Here is a 13,792-nt window from a genome sequence, read left to right as displayed (position 1 = left end):
CAATATTTTATCTTATTATAGCTACTAAGTCGTAATGAAAATATTATTATATTTATAAAAGATCAGGATAGCAAGGATTATATAATTAAAATTTTCTATAAATTTAGTATATAGAGTTAATTACAATAAGGCCAAATTTACAATAAAGCACAATAACAAAACAAATACAACTTGACCACAATAGATTAAAATTATCCTGATAATAAATAAAATTGCATACATTTCGGCGTAATATTTTTTTTAGAAATTTATATTTCAATTCATGTAGCCTAGCTATTATGAATTTATACAATATACTAAACTGATTAATCATTATTATCAAGCTGATACCAGCAGTTTTCAAGAAATAAACAAAAAATATTTTTATTTTTAAATTTAATATTTTAACTAAACAACTTCATTCTAATAACCAAGTTATTACAATTATCTGATACAAAATTTTGTTCCATATTAAATTTTATTTATATAATAGTAGATTAATTATATATGATAACAATCACGTAAATTAGTTTCGTATATACACGCTATTGTTTAATGGGAAAATTGTAAAAACAAAAAAAAAGGAAATCATTATTTTTTCAAGAATAAATAATTAAGGATAAAATAAATATTAAACCTTTGATTTTTATTGTAGAATTCAAATATTACCCATGTATAAATAAAATTCAATTAAAAGTATTATAAAGAAAAATGATTAGAAAACATAACGTATAACAACATGGTTAATAACGTATAACAATACATTGCATATCTTAATTAAATATAATTAAATAATTAAAAATCTTTGTAAATTACTTGTCCAGCCTTATTCAATTTTTATTTTATGAAATTTAAAGTTTTGATTTAGAATATTCCACTGATTTTAAGTAAGTTAACAAAATTCGTAAATCATGATTTTAAAGAAAAAAATGACAAAATAGACGCAAAATTTTTTGGATTAAACTAAATGTTGCTTTTTTACATTTCAAAACCCATAATTTCAGAATCGGAACTTTCACCTATAATTTAAGAATCGGAATTAAATAAGAAAAATGAATCAAAACTTTGACAGCTCCTCCAAGTAGGTTATTAAGGAGAATTTCGAACTTGAGATTAGCACTAAAATTTTAGCTGATTTTGGTTTGTAACCATCGAATTTCTGTTTTTCTTTTTTACAAATTAATTAGCAAAACAAAAATTGTATTTAAGATTTGTAATTGTCTGTATATCGTAGAATCATTAAATTTTTCTTAAATCATCTATTTATTAATAAAATTTTTATTGCATATAAAATGCCATTATTATTATTTTTTTTTTCTTTCCTAATAAAAAATCGCTGTTTTCTTGTCCTTATGACAAAAAATAAAAAATGACAAAAGAGAAAAAACAAACATGCTTTCTTTCTCTTTTCTTCTTTTACTTCTGGTTTTGTTATTCATTTTATTTTTCTCAGAAAGTATGACTTTACCGTTATATTTTATATGTCATTTTTATATATATATCAAAATATATAATTAAATACAATATATACAAAAAAAAATATTATTTCATTTAAAAAAAAAAATAAAATATAAAAATAATAATAATAAAAAAATAAAAGAAATTTTTAACCTACATCATTTAAAAAGAAATTCTATATCTAAATTAAGAAAATTACGTGTTATCTAAATGAATTTGTTTTTTTTTTTTTGCTGGCCTCATCATTAAATTTATAAAAAAAAAAATTTCTCTGTGAATTTATATTAAATTAAATAAAATTTTAAAAATTTTCAATAATTGCAAAATTTTATTTTTTATTTTTGTAATTAAATTACAGAAATTTTGCATTAAAATTATTGGAAACTTAATAATTTATTATTTACAATTATACTTTTTAATTACCTTCAGATTTATTGGATTGTTCCTCTTCCATTTTGTTTATATTTTCTTTAATTTTAAATAATTTAATTTTAATTTATGTGTGTTTGTGTGTATATAACAGTATATAGCTGCTTAATGTTAACGATGAAATCTTTTTATAATTAATTTATAAAAAGTAAAAATAACTTTGAATTTAAATTTTTAATAATTAATTTTTAATTAAAAATATTTTAAAATATAAATTAAAAATTTGTTTTTTTTTTTTTTTTTAATTCCACTCAATGTATAACAGATTTTTATTATATTTATTTTTAATTTTTAAATTAATTTTTTTTTTTTTAATTTAAGAACAAGAAAATTAGGTACTGTTATTGTGTTCACTTCCTTTTATTTAATATTCTCTTGTACATAATTTTAAATTATTTAATAATTTAATATTTATTTTCTATTGTTAATTTAATTTCTTTGTTAGTTTTAAAAATAAAAAATCTAAAAAAAAATTTTATATAAAAAAAATTTAATATTTAATAAAATAAATAAAATTGTTTTAATATTGTTTTTATAATTTAATTTTATAATTATATTTAATTAATAAAATTAATTATTTTTTTACAATAACTATAAAAATTCATGAATAAATTTTGTAAAAAAAAAAAACAATTTTTTTTCCTCTTCTTAAATTTTATTGTTTTTAATAATTTAATTTTTTGTTTATCTTTAAATTTCATTTGTAAATATTAATAAAGAAATTTATTATTTTTTTTTTATTAATATTAAAAAAATTTATCTCAAAAAGTTAAAAGTTAAAATTTTTGTCAAAAATATTTTTATTAATAATTTTTTAGTACAAAAAATTAAAAAAACAAACTTATTAATGCATTTAATTTTTTTTATCAAAATAACTGTAAAATAATTAATAATAAAAATAATAATAATAATTAAAAAAAAAAACCAATAACAATTAATATTAATTTTTAATTTTTTTTAATATTATTAAAATTTTTATTATTTATTTTAATTATTATTTAATATATTAATGTTTACTAAAAGTTCTAAAATGCTCATATTTTAATCTTTTCTTTCTCTCTTCAATAATATTTATGTATATATATATATATACTAAAATATTTATACCTATATTTTATCTTTAATATTTATTTACCAAAATTAGCACTTGATTTTTTTTTTTTTTTGTAATTTTTTTGCTTTTTTTATTTTTGGAGGAGTCTAACCGGAATCTTTATATTTCGTTCTATTACTGATGTTGATTATCTTCTTCTCTATACATTATTGTTATGATGGGGATCTTTAAAAGATCATTTCAGCACTAACTAAGCAAAAATGAAATTAAAAACATATATTTAAAAAAAAAAATAACAAAAACAATAACAAAAAAAAATGAAAAACATTATCAAAATAAGCAAAGCAAAGAAAATACGATTTTGGTTTGGGTAACAAACAAAAACACAAAAAAAAGCAAATATATAATTGTATATACATAAGTATATAATGTATATGTATATAATATATAATAAAGAAAACAGACTATATCTAATGTATATATATCAACAAGTATCTTATATTTTATTTTATATATATTATGCTATATAGCTCTAGCTATATAAATAGCTTTTTACTATGTATGTATGTACTAAAAATGTACAAAATTGAATTTTTAGTGATGATGTTTTCTTCTAAATTTTATAAATTGTAAATATATGCATGTATTTATTTATTTATGTATGTATATATATGTATGTGTATATGCACGCGTATACATAATATAAAATTTGATTTTTTTTTTTTAATGTATTGCATTGTGCAATGCAGGGTGATTCAGCAATAAATGGTTTAGAATATAAGCACCACCCTTTACAAAATCACAAGTACTGATTTGCCTATGTAATAGGAAAAAAAATTATTTTAGAAAAATTTTCAAAGTTTCAAAAAATTTCATTAGAAATTATCGACATAAAGAAAACTAAAAAAATTGAAAAAAATGTGAGTTTTTCTAAAATTAGAATGCTTTGTATTCCTAAAGCTAATAAAATAAAAATTTAAGTAAAATATTTAGTACAATCGCTTCATTATCCTCTTCAAAAACTGTATTGTTTGAATCTTCTATCTTTTTCGAAATGGAAGTTATATGCGAAAAACTTTACCAGTAGAAATTTCGTGAAAATTTCTTAAAATCACTACCGTTCGGAAGCTGGCACATTTTGAAGCATTGATTTCTTAATCACTCTGTATAAAAAATAATATTAAATGTTATTATGCAAAATTTATATCTGTGGTAATGAATAAAAGCTGTTTTAGCTAAATTAAGTATATAAAATTGAGGTATTAAAATATTAGAATTCGTATTTCAGAAAAATTTGACTAAATTCGAATAATTCTAAAATAGCAAAATGAAAATGAGATGCATCCGAAAAAATTTGACCAAATTATTTCTTCGTAAATGATGCAAATCAGATCAGATTTCGAAAAGCTGAATTTTAATTCTATAAGAGTGTCCAAAACCCGATGTTTACAATTTTTCAGTAGGCGATCTGAAAATTTTTAAAAAGATTCTGCAGTATGCTTAGTACTTTTTCATTTTGTTATACATTTATCAACAAGAAAGTTTCAAAAATCAATTATTTTCTAGATTTTTACCTGAATTTGACTAAAATTAGGGTTTTTACGGATATTTTTTAACTTGCTTTGTTCGAAATTATACTAAATTTGACATAGATGGTTTTGTCTAATTTCCACAGTAGACGAATGTCCATATTTCCTATTGTATATATCATATACAATATCTATATATATATTTATAAATATCATTAAGCGTGTAAGCTGACAAAATTCTTATTGTTCTAAGAAATTGTATTGTAAAATTTTTGTATATATATATGTATGTACCTTTATGTAGTAAATGCATATTAGTTTGTTTTCTATTGTATAACATTATAAAAATTGTTGTTTTTTTTTCATTTTTCTAATATACTGGAATATTACATGCATACATACGTGCATTTCTAAAATAATATTACAATTTAGTTAGCTATAGATTTACGTATATATATGTATAACAGTTTTGTTAATAAGGTAAGAAAAGATGCAAATTAAGAGAAGAAAAAATTGTTTTTTTATTTTTTACTTTTTCTACTTTTGTTAATTTGTTCATATCGTATTTTTATTTTTAAAGGAAATTTTTATTGTTTAAAAAAAAATAAAATTTTTTTTTTTACTTACACTTAGAGAAAGGAAAATGAAAGTCAAAATAATGAGAAAAAATGAAATTTTCGTTTGTTTCTGTTTTTTTTTTATTTTATATTGATTTTATAAAAATAGTTTTCTAATATTGTATAACATACTTATAAATATATACTCAAAATACTAATTTTATGCACACATACATTAAAATGTCTACTGTTATATTATGTTGACAAATGTACTCAAATTTGTATAATAGATGAACGCTTACTATTGCAAAGTCTCTAATATAAGTGAGAAATTTCAATTGTAAATGATAAAATAGAAATAAGAAATAGGAAATAATAGCGGTACAAAATAATGATGATGATTGATTCACTATATTTAAAAATTAAAGCATAGTTGCTGTTGGAATTTTAAGTTTTTAACACTTTTAAGGTACACTCTTGTAAATAAGAATTTTTTTGCTATATTGTTGATACTTTTATAGTTATACAATTTAAATTTATCCATTTTAAATTAATTTTTTACATTTTGAGTATTTTTATTAATAACGTTGCAAAATTAATGGTAAAAAAATTTTTTTAAAAGTGAAAATAAATTGGAATTCTTCTTAGTAAACTATTCAGACTACAGGAGAACAACTTGTTACACTCTTCGAATAACATGTTATTGAAAACTGGATTCACACTACATAAACTGTTTTTATTTGACGGTAAAACTGTGTTGGTTAACATTTGTAGTTAAAATTTATACATTCATGCTTAAACATTATGCATTCGAGAAAAATATGTATCGAATTTTTAATGTCAATAATTATTGTACCCGTTACGCTACTTGACAAAAAACAAATAAAATTAGAAATTTAAATTGCATACTTTAAGGGATTTTTCAGCTATTTACCTTATATCCGATATATTCGTATGTGTATAAGTAGCTTAGCAAAATTTTGTCAAACTATTGTTTTTAAATGTCAAAGATTCCAACTTGTAATTTTGTTATGATTCCCAGTTATCATAAGTTTCATTGTAAACACGAACCCAATTTTTATGCAATATTTCTGCTCTTTAACAGTGAAGTACATGTAACAATATTTTGCTCTGTTAATAATTAAAAATTACATGTTATTGTAATGTCAAATTTTATAATGCAGATCATATTTTAATTATATTTAAATTAATATTTAAATTAGATCTGAAATTATAAGATTTTTAATATTTATTAAAAATTAAAATATTATTTTAAATACTCGTACTGAATAAAAATTGTACACAATTATTAACAAAACTTTTGAAATACTTGCAAATATCATTGAATTTTAAATTAATTGTTATTTTTTTTTCAATTTTGTTTAATCGCATCATAAAAGCTATACAATTCTTAAAAGAAAAAATTCATTATTATTTTAAAGTATAAAAAATAATTTTATAATATTTGCATAACAAAATTTTTTCTCTGTGTAATTTATTCATCCCTATATAAATATGCATATAAAAAAGTTTTTTTTTTTGTTTTTTAATTTTATGTGATAAAAATGACAATAAAGTTGAGCTTTTTTTCTCTCCCATTACTTTGATAAATTCGTGTATTCCTCTATATGTGTGTATGCACGTATGTACATGCAAAGTAAGAATATATGTAATTATAATCAAGTGCTAATTTGAAATACGAAGAAAAAGAAATAAAATTAAAAACTCGTATAAAATTTGAAAAAAAAAAAACAAGAGAAAACACAATAAAAGAATAAAATTTTTCTAAATATAAAAGGAGAAAAGCAAAAAAATTCCCATATTTCCTAAATCCTATGTGATGACAACTTTTTTATTTTATCTTTACTCTATGTCGTTTATAATTTTGGAAATCACATCACTAGAGTACATACGGAATCTAATTGAAACCGCTTAATATTAAAATACACCGTTGTTAGCGCTCTTTAGCACAACAAAAAGTAAGAATAAAATCAAAGCAAAAACTTCAAAGAATTTGTTTTTATTTTTTAATTTTTTTACTTTTTTGTACATTTTTACTATAAACTATATTTGTATATAGATAGCGCGGCGTATTTTTATAAAAAAATAACAAAAAAAAACAACACATTAAAAATTAAAAATACATCCGATTACGTCCGGTCGCGCGGCATGGCGTTATCTGATTAGGCAAAATGCAATTCAATAAAAAAAATTCAATTTTTTTTTTTGTTGTCGGTTTTTTAAAGATGCATTTTGATTTTTTTTCTTAATTTTAATTTTCATTTAATTTTTAAAGATTTAAATGATTTTGTATTGTAGTTGATGAGTTCATTCGTTTAAAAAAAAAAATTATCTTAATTTAAAAGTGCTTGAATGTATGTACGATAAGAATGAAAAGATGCTAAGCAATTTTTATAAGTGAATATGAAAATTCAGAAAAAATAAAAGTAATTAAGGTGAATAAAATTAGTTTTTTTTTTTTAATTAAATTGTATTATTTATAAATTTTTTATTGTAGTAATTAAATAATTTGATTAGATTAAGAGTTTTAGGTTTTAAAATTGTATTTTGTTATACTATAGATAATTTTAGGGATTTTTTATATTTAAATGCAAGAGAACTGTTCTTAAATACGTTCAACTGTATAACTCTGCTTAAGTATAGTTTGGATGCCCATCTTACTGATAGATAAAGTGATTTTAATAAAAAAGTCTGATATTGAACAAATTATAGAGCTTAGAATATATGGGGTTGTAAAAATAATTCTATTCGAAAATCGCTTGTACAGTTGATTCGCTCTTGTTCATTAATTAATTAACTACAGATAATTAAAAATGTTTGCTAATTTCCGATTTAAAAGCATAAGATGTTTTGTAGAATTAATAGAGGAAGGGATGATAGGGTAGTGAAATATAAACAAGTAAAAACGTTGCAGTCTGTATAACCCGATTGCATAATACACTGTACCTTTCATTGTTGTAAAGCAACTACTCGAATCTGTTAAGATTCTATAGAAACTTCACGAATATGTCAGACTTATAATTGGACACACGACTGCCAAGTTTCATGAACCTAGCTTTACTGTTTTTCCAAATATATAAAATTTGCTTTTGGGATTGTATGGCAGCTACCCGAACCCATTGTCCGAATTGGTCCAATTACAATAGGGTCCGTTCTTGGTACAAAAGAAACTACTTGTGATATTATTTTCCATAATTGTTATTGTGTTATCGTGCAATCGGACAGACGGGCGGACGGGCGAACCTGTCTTAATCAACGCAGAATTTTACGCTGAATTAGAATAGACATATATACATGTCCATAATGCATATTACTCATTCAAGCTGTTACAAAACCTAAGGTGCAGGGTATAAAAAAACAAAACATTGTAGTAAAATAATGCAAAGATAAGCAGATCTAGAAATAATTTTAGATTTTGAAATTCTTATATTATGTAGTTAGTACACCTGTTTAAGAATAATATATAAAACTGAAATAATTTTTGGTTAAAACTATACAGGTTTGAGCTCCTTTTTAATCAGATATGAAAGTTAATTAAGCTTTTGTGTGGAAACATCTTAAATAACAGTAATTTGATACTTAAATCCTATAGTAACTTAATTACATTATAAAATTTATTGTTAACCAGCTGTTAAACTTGGCTATTAACTAACTGAAGTATAAAGTGCATTTAAATTTTAAATTTATTGCATACTTTTAGGAGATCAAAAGTTTGATTTCTTTTAAAGCTGAAATTATTAAGAGTTTTTAAAAAATTTATTTCTTAAACCCTATAAAGATTTATATATAATTCATTACATATGTGTATGTGTATATATATATAAATATGCTTTTTAATATTTCACAATTGAATTTAATGTTTCTGTTTCTCAATTCTGTTTGAGGAATTTGCATTTTCCGAAATTTAATTCGGAAAAAAATTAAAAAATAAATTAAATGCTAAATTAAGAACAAATTGATTTTTTTTTTCAATTTCTTAATATTTTTTTTTTGTTATACACTCATATACTGTATTTATGTTTACATATATTTTTTTTCTAAACATACATACAAAATGCATTTGGTCACACCAAATCAAATGTGAAAGCATTCAAGTATATAAAATAAGAAAATTGCAACTTTGGTCGTTGATTTTGAAATTTAAATATAGAAAAAAATTTCACATACATACACTTACATACAAAAGCAAAAACATACATACATATTAATTACGTTATTCAAAAATAAAATGAAATTTTTTGTATTTTTCTTTTTAAAAATTGAAATCTTTGTGTGGCTATTGACTTCTCTCCTCAGTGGCTATTTTAAATATGTAAAATGCACAAAAATATAAATTTTAAATAAATGATGATAAAATAATTTTTAATCTTTTAAAATCTTGTAAAAATTTTTTATTTATTTTTATGCAAAGGTGTTGTTTGTGTGTGTGCAGACGAATGGAAATAGCAATTCATATTTCCCAATTTTTATTATGAAAACAAAAAATGTACAATTATGTTTGATGGGATCTACATACATGTACGTACGTATAGGTTGAATATTTTCATATACCATATATGTAGATCAATTTGAAGTAGAATGAAATCAATAATAATATTTTCAATGTTATATAATTATGATTTTATATATAAAGAATAATAAATGTGACATGAAATTATTTCAGTTTTTGTTTAATGTTCTTATTCTCATATTATCGATTAATTTTTCACTGTTAATAAAAATCAAGAAATGAATGTTAAAGAAAAATCACTAACAAATAAAAAAAAAGGACTCACATATTAATGAAAAATCTGATGTGATCAGAACATAGTTGACGACAAATTTAATCAAACCAAAAATTTTCTATATTTTCTATATTTAGTAAAAAATCCGTTAGTATGTCAGCTGGCCGTAAAAGTTTGATTTCCGAGCCTCCACAATATTCCAAAAACAACTTTCTAATTCATTGTTTTAATAACTTGAGCTGAAATACTAGATTTCGTAGAAATCTGTTGATAATCAAAAATTATAAATAAAGGCCGTAATGAAAATAGGTGACACTTGATTTTCCCGAAAATGTGCATATTAATGTTGTTCAGCGAAGTTTATATATACATAAAATTTCAAGAAAATCTGTTGAATATTTTTGTAAAAGTTATCAAACCATACATCAAATTGGGTGGTATAGTAAAACCCAATTCAAGAGACCTAAGATACCTCTCAAAAGTAGATGAATTTCTGAACAAGGCTAAAATATATTCGGATATAAATTTTCTTAAAAACAGTTTTCGGCGTACAGGCAGACAAACCGATCAAAATTTCGTTAAAATAATTTATTTACGTTTCTCTATCACGAAGAAATGCATTGTTGTTGAAAACTTGACATATGACATTTGGTATGATCACATTACTTTCCTTGTCGCATGTAATGCCAATTGTAAAAAATAAAAAAAACCTTCAGAGTTTATAAACATATTATTATTCTATTCTTACGTACATACATAAGTAAATATTCATGTATGTATTTAATTTGATGTCTACATTATTATTAATAAAAAGGATTAAATTTTTATTGATTTCATATAATATTTTGGAGGGCATTTTTTTTTTTTGTTATATGACTTTATGTAATTACGAGTATGAGATTATTATAAAAGTGTATTATTAGTTTTTGTACGTATAAGAAATTAAATTCAATATTGGAAAAAATTATTTTACTACGCATAAAATCATTTATTTGTTATACAAAAATAATAATTATTGTAGAACACTATAACAGTTTTCATATTGTTTAAGTGTAGAGTTAATAATGACTTTTATAATATATATAGAAATAAATTATGTAGATTAGAGTGGAATGTATTTTAATATGGGAAATAAACATTTAACTTCACCTCAATAGTTTGAATGCCAAATGTACATAGCTAGTTTGAAATTAAAAAATATGATGTAAAAAGTAAATTAGCCACCACTCTTCAAGTAACGTACCTTCAAAATGGTAAATTTAATTGTTATAGTTGGGGTCAGCTTTCGAAAGTTTAATTTTTCTGAAAAATTTGTTAAGTAGTATTGTTTTTAAACAAAGTTATTTAATTCTTATATTGCTAAAAGTGAAAGTATTTTATAGTAAAAAATTAAACCAATATTAAAATAACAAAAAAGACTCACATTAACAAAATTCAAACCTTCCTGAATAAAGTTCTACGGGGCATGGTAAATGCGCCATGGTATACGCGTAACAGTAACATTCACAGGAACTTAGAAACACCTTTCGTTGTAGAAGAAATTAGGAGTTATGCTACAAAGCATATGGTTCTTCCAGAATAGCATGTAAACATAGAAGCAGCTCGGGTACTAGACAATAGCTTTATGACAGAAAGACTTAAAGGAACAAGACCTTTCGATTTAACACAAAATACTAATTTCCTTATGGAAGGTATTTAATTCCTGTACGGAAAGACCAAGTTAGCGCGGAAGTAATAGTTGGTCTTTAGGGCCAATTTTATCCTTTCAGAGTTTAGGTGATTTTTTAGGGTAGGGGTCACGCCCTCTCCCTCACTGCCGGAGGGAAAATGCAGGTAGCGTCGCCCCTCTTCATCTTTCGGGATTTTTTCGCTTAGTAGAAAAAACACAAGAGAAGTAGTAAAAAAGTAGATTGATGCAAATTTTGTAAACACATACATTTTTTGAATTCTGGAAAATTTTTGGATTATCCCAATAATTAGGGAAATTATGTTAAAATATATTTTTGCCTAATAAGTGTAATTTTGCTCCGTCCTAATCTTTACAATTTAAACTAAATTTATACATGTACGAATACATAATATATATATTCTCTAACTTAATACTATCTAGTATCATAATACGTAGTATACATATAACTAAATCGTAAATAAATTGTGGATCTAGTTAGTACAAGTTAATTAAATTATAATGCACAGCTTATCCATTTAATGTTAATGCAAGTAAGTAATTAGTAACTATAATATAAATTAAATGTTTTATTACTGCCACCCAAAATTATTGAGATCTTAAAAATCTATTAAAATCTTACAATTGATAATTACCTAATAATGTATTTATTTAATATATTTATTTTTTAATTCCTAACATTGAAAGAGTCTGTCGAAATTAAGAAATTAATTAAGTAAATAAGTGCAAGTTTTGACTATATCCTGCTTTTCTCTTACTCAAAAAATGAAAAGCAAAAAAGTTAAAAAAAAATAATTTAATAATATTCACACATATTTATTTATACAAAATTTTTATTTCCAGGATTATAAAAAATTTTCACAGCTTAGGTGGTCAGAGCTTAGATACCAAAATGAAAATCTCCAATACCGACTTGAATAAAATTTGCTGGTGGTGCTGGTGGTGGTGGTTCTGGGACTGGTGGACGTGATACAGCCGGTGATGATGGTGGTAATGATGCTGGTCCACCATTTGCTGATGAATCTTGATTTAATGAAGGTGCTAAAGCACCTAAATCAACTTGCAATGAAAATATATTACCTGCTTCAGGTTTAGCTAATGCTATACAAACCTAAAAATAAATATTGCCTTTTTCTAGATATTATGTGTATAATTAAGTATAATAATATTATAACAGGAATTACAAAAATGTAAACATCGATATCGACTATAAGATAATCATAGGTTTTCTCCACCCGAGCTCGTTATCTATTACAGTATTTTGATTAGAATCGACGTAGAAACTAATATTTCTTTAAATATTATTATTTATACAATAGACTAATCATATTCAGTGTCCCAATATTCCAGCAATATGCTTAAAATTTTAATAATTACAAATTTATTGTTTGGAAAAATTTCAATTCATTATGTAAAATTAGTTGAACAATTGTAAATCGTGTTATCCAACTTAATTATACTCAATTTACAAGTATATGCCTTATATTGAATATGATCGGCGAAAAAATAGTAAAAATTTTAATACGCCTAATGAAATGTAGGAAACGAAACAAATTCTTCAACCACGTAGCTAGTTTTCGAGAATTTATATTCTCCTGGAGATGCAATATTAAGAATTAAAAATACACAATATATATATTACACAGAAGTAAAATAATTATGAACTTAATGAATATCCAAAAACCTCAACCGCATCTACTTGTAAAATACACCGAAAAATAAATATTTGTAATCCATTGTAAATCCATTGAGAAAGATTGTTTAAAAAAATTCTTTAAATCAATTTAGAACGATTTAAATTTTATACACACATGACAGTCTTAACATAATCTGTAAATTCCTCTAAATGACAACCACAACTTACAGAAGCCAACAGAATTGTAAAAAAATAAAGATATTTCATTTTATTACTAGCGTATCGTAGCTGTACGATATTTTTTATTCCAACTTAGCTGTCCTACTATAGATTGATAAAAAAACACTAAACACGTAACAAATTTTTTTCAGAATTTATATTAGAATTATTAAATTTTTATAAAAATAAAAATTCAATATGTTAAATGAAGAATTAAGTACGTACGTCAGATTTAAACAGTTTTATTTACTTGACACTATAAAACCTTATCAAAATATTTATTCATTTATTAATTTGTTTGATCTTCATTTTTGTATAAAAATCCACATATTAAAACTGTTTCATCATTAAAAATAAAGTGTTATTTGAGTTAACGGAAAAATTGTATATGCGGCTTACACAAGTTTCCTTTTTTTTTGTGACTTTAATTTCACACTGATTTTAAATATTATTTAAATTCGAGTTGAATCAAAAGTTTTGTAAAGTAGAACATTTCCAA

General features: G+C 22.5%; 1 protein-coding gene and 1 long non-coding RNA gene across 3 annotated transcripts in view; one reads left to right on the top strand and one right to left on the bottom strand.

Moving 5' to 3' along the window:
• LOC129614578 (trichohyalin) overlaps positions 1–13,792 on the bottom strand; it is an 84,865-nt gene that overhangs the window by 62,637 nt on the left and 8,436 nt on the right. Inside the window, exons 1-2 of one of the 2 annotated variants that reach the window (XM_055529279.1) lie at positions 2,974–3,170; positions 1,861–2,328 (exon numbers count right to left, since the gene is read on the bottom strand). The exons of the other annotated variant lie outside the window; for it this stretch is intronic. Coding sequence (XP_055385254.1) covers positions 1,861–1,891 — 31 coding nt within the window. The 5' untranslated portion in view covers positions 1,892–2,328; positions 2,974–3,170. Of the gene's footprint in view, positions 1–1,860; positions 2,329–2,973; positions 3,171–13,792 lie in introns of those variants that run through there. 2 annotated transcript variants of the gene reach the window in all.
• On the top strand, positions 6,872–12,637 carry LOC129614580 (uncharacterized). The gene is made up of 2 exons (XR_008697385.1): positions 6,872–6,985; positions 12,282–12,637. It is a non-coding gene; the product is annotated as an uncharacterized LOC129614580 (long non-coding RNA).

Source organism: Condylostylus longicornis, unplaced genomic scaffold (genome assembly GCF_029603195.1).
Source record: "Condylostylus longicornis isolate FDR11 unplaced genomic scaffold, ASM2960319v2 ptg000113l, whole genome shotgun sequence".
In the NCBI taxonomy this organism is placed as follows: domain Eukaryota; kingdom Metazoa; phylum Arthropoda; class Insecta; order Diptera; family Dolichopodidae; genus Condylostylus; species Condylostylus longicornis.
Note: the sequence above shows the minus strand (reverse complement) of the source record. Positions and strands in the feature narration are given on the sequence as shown.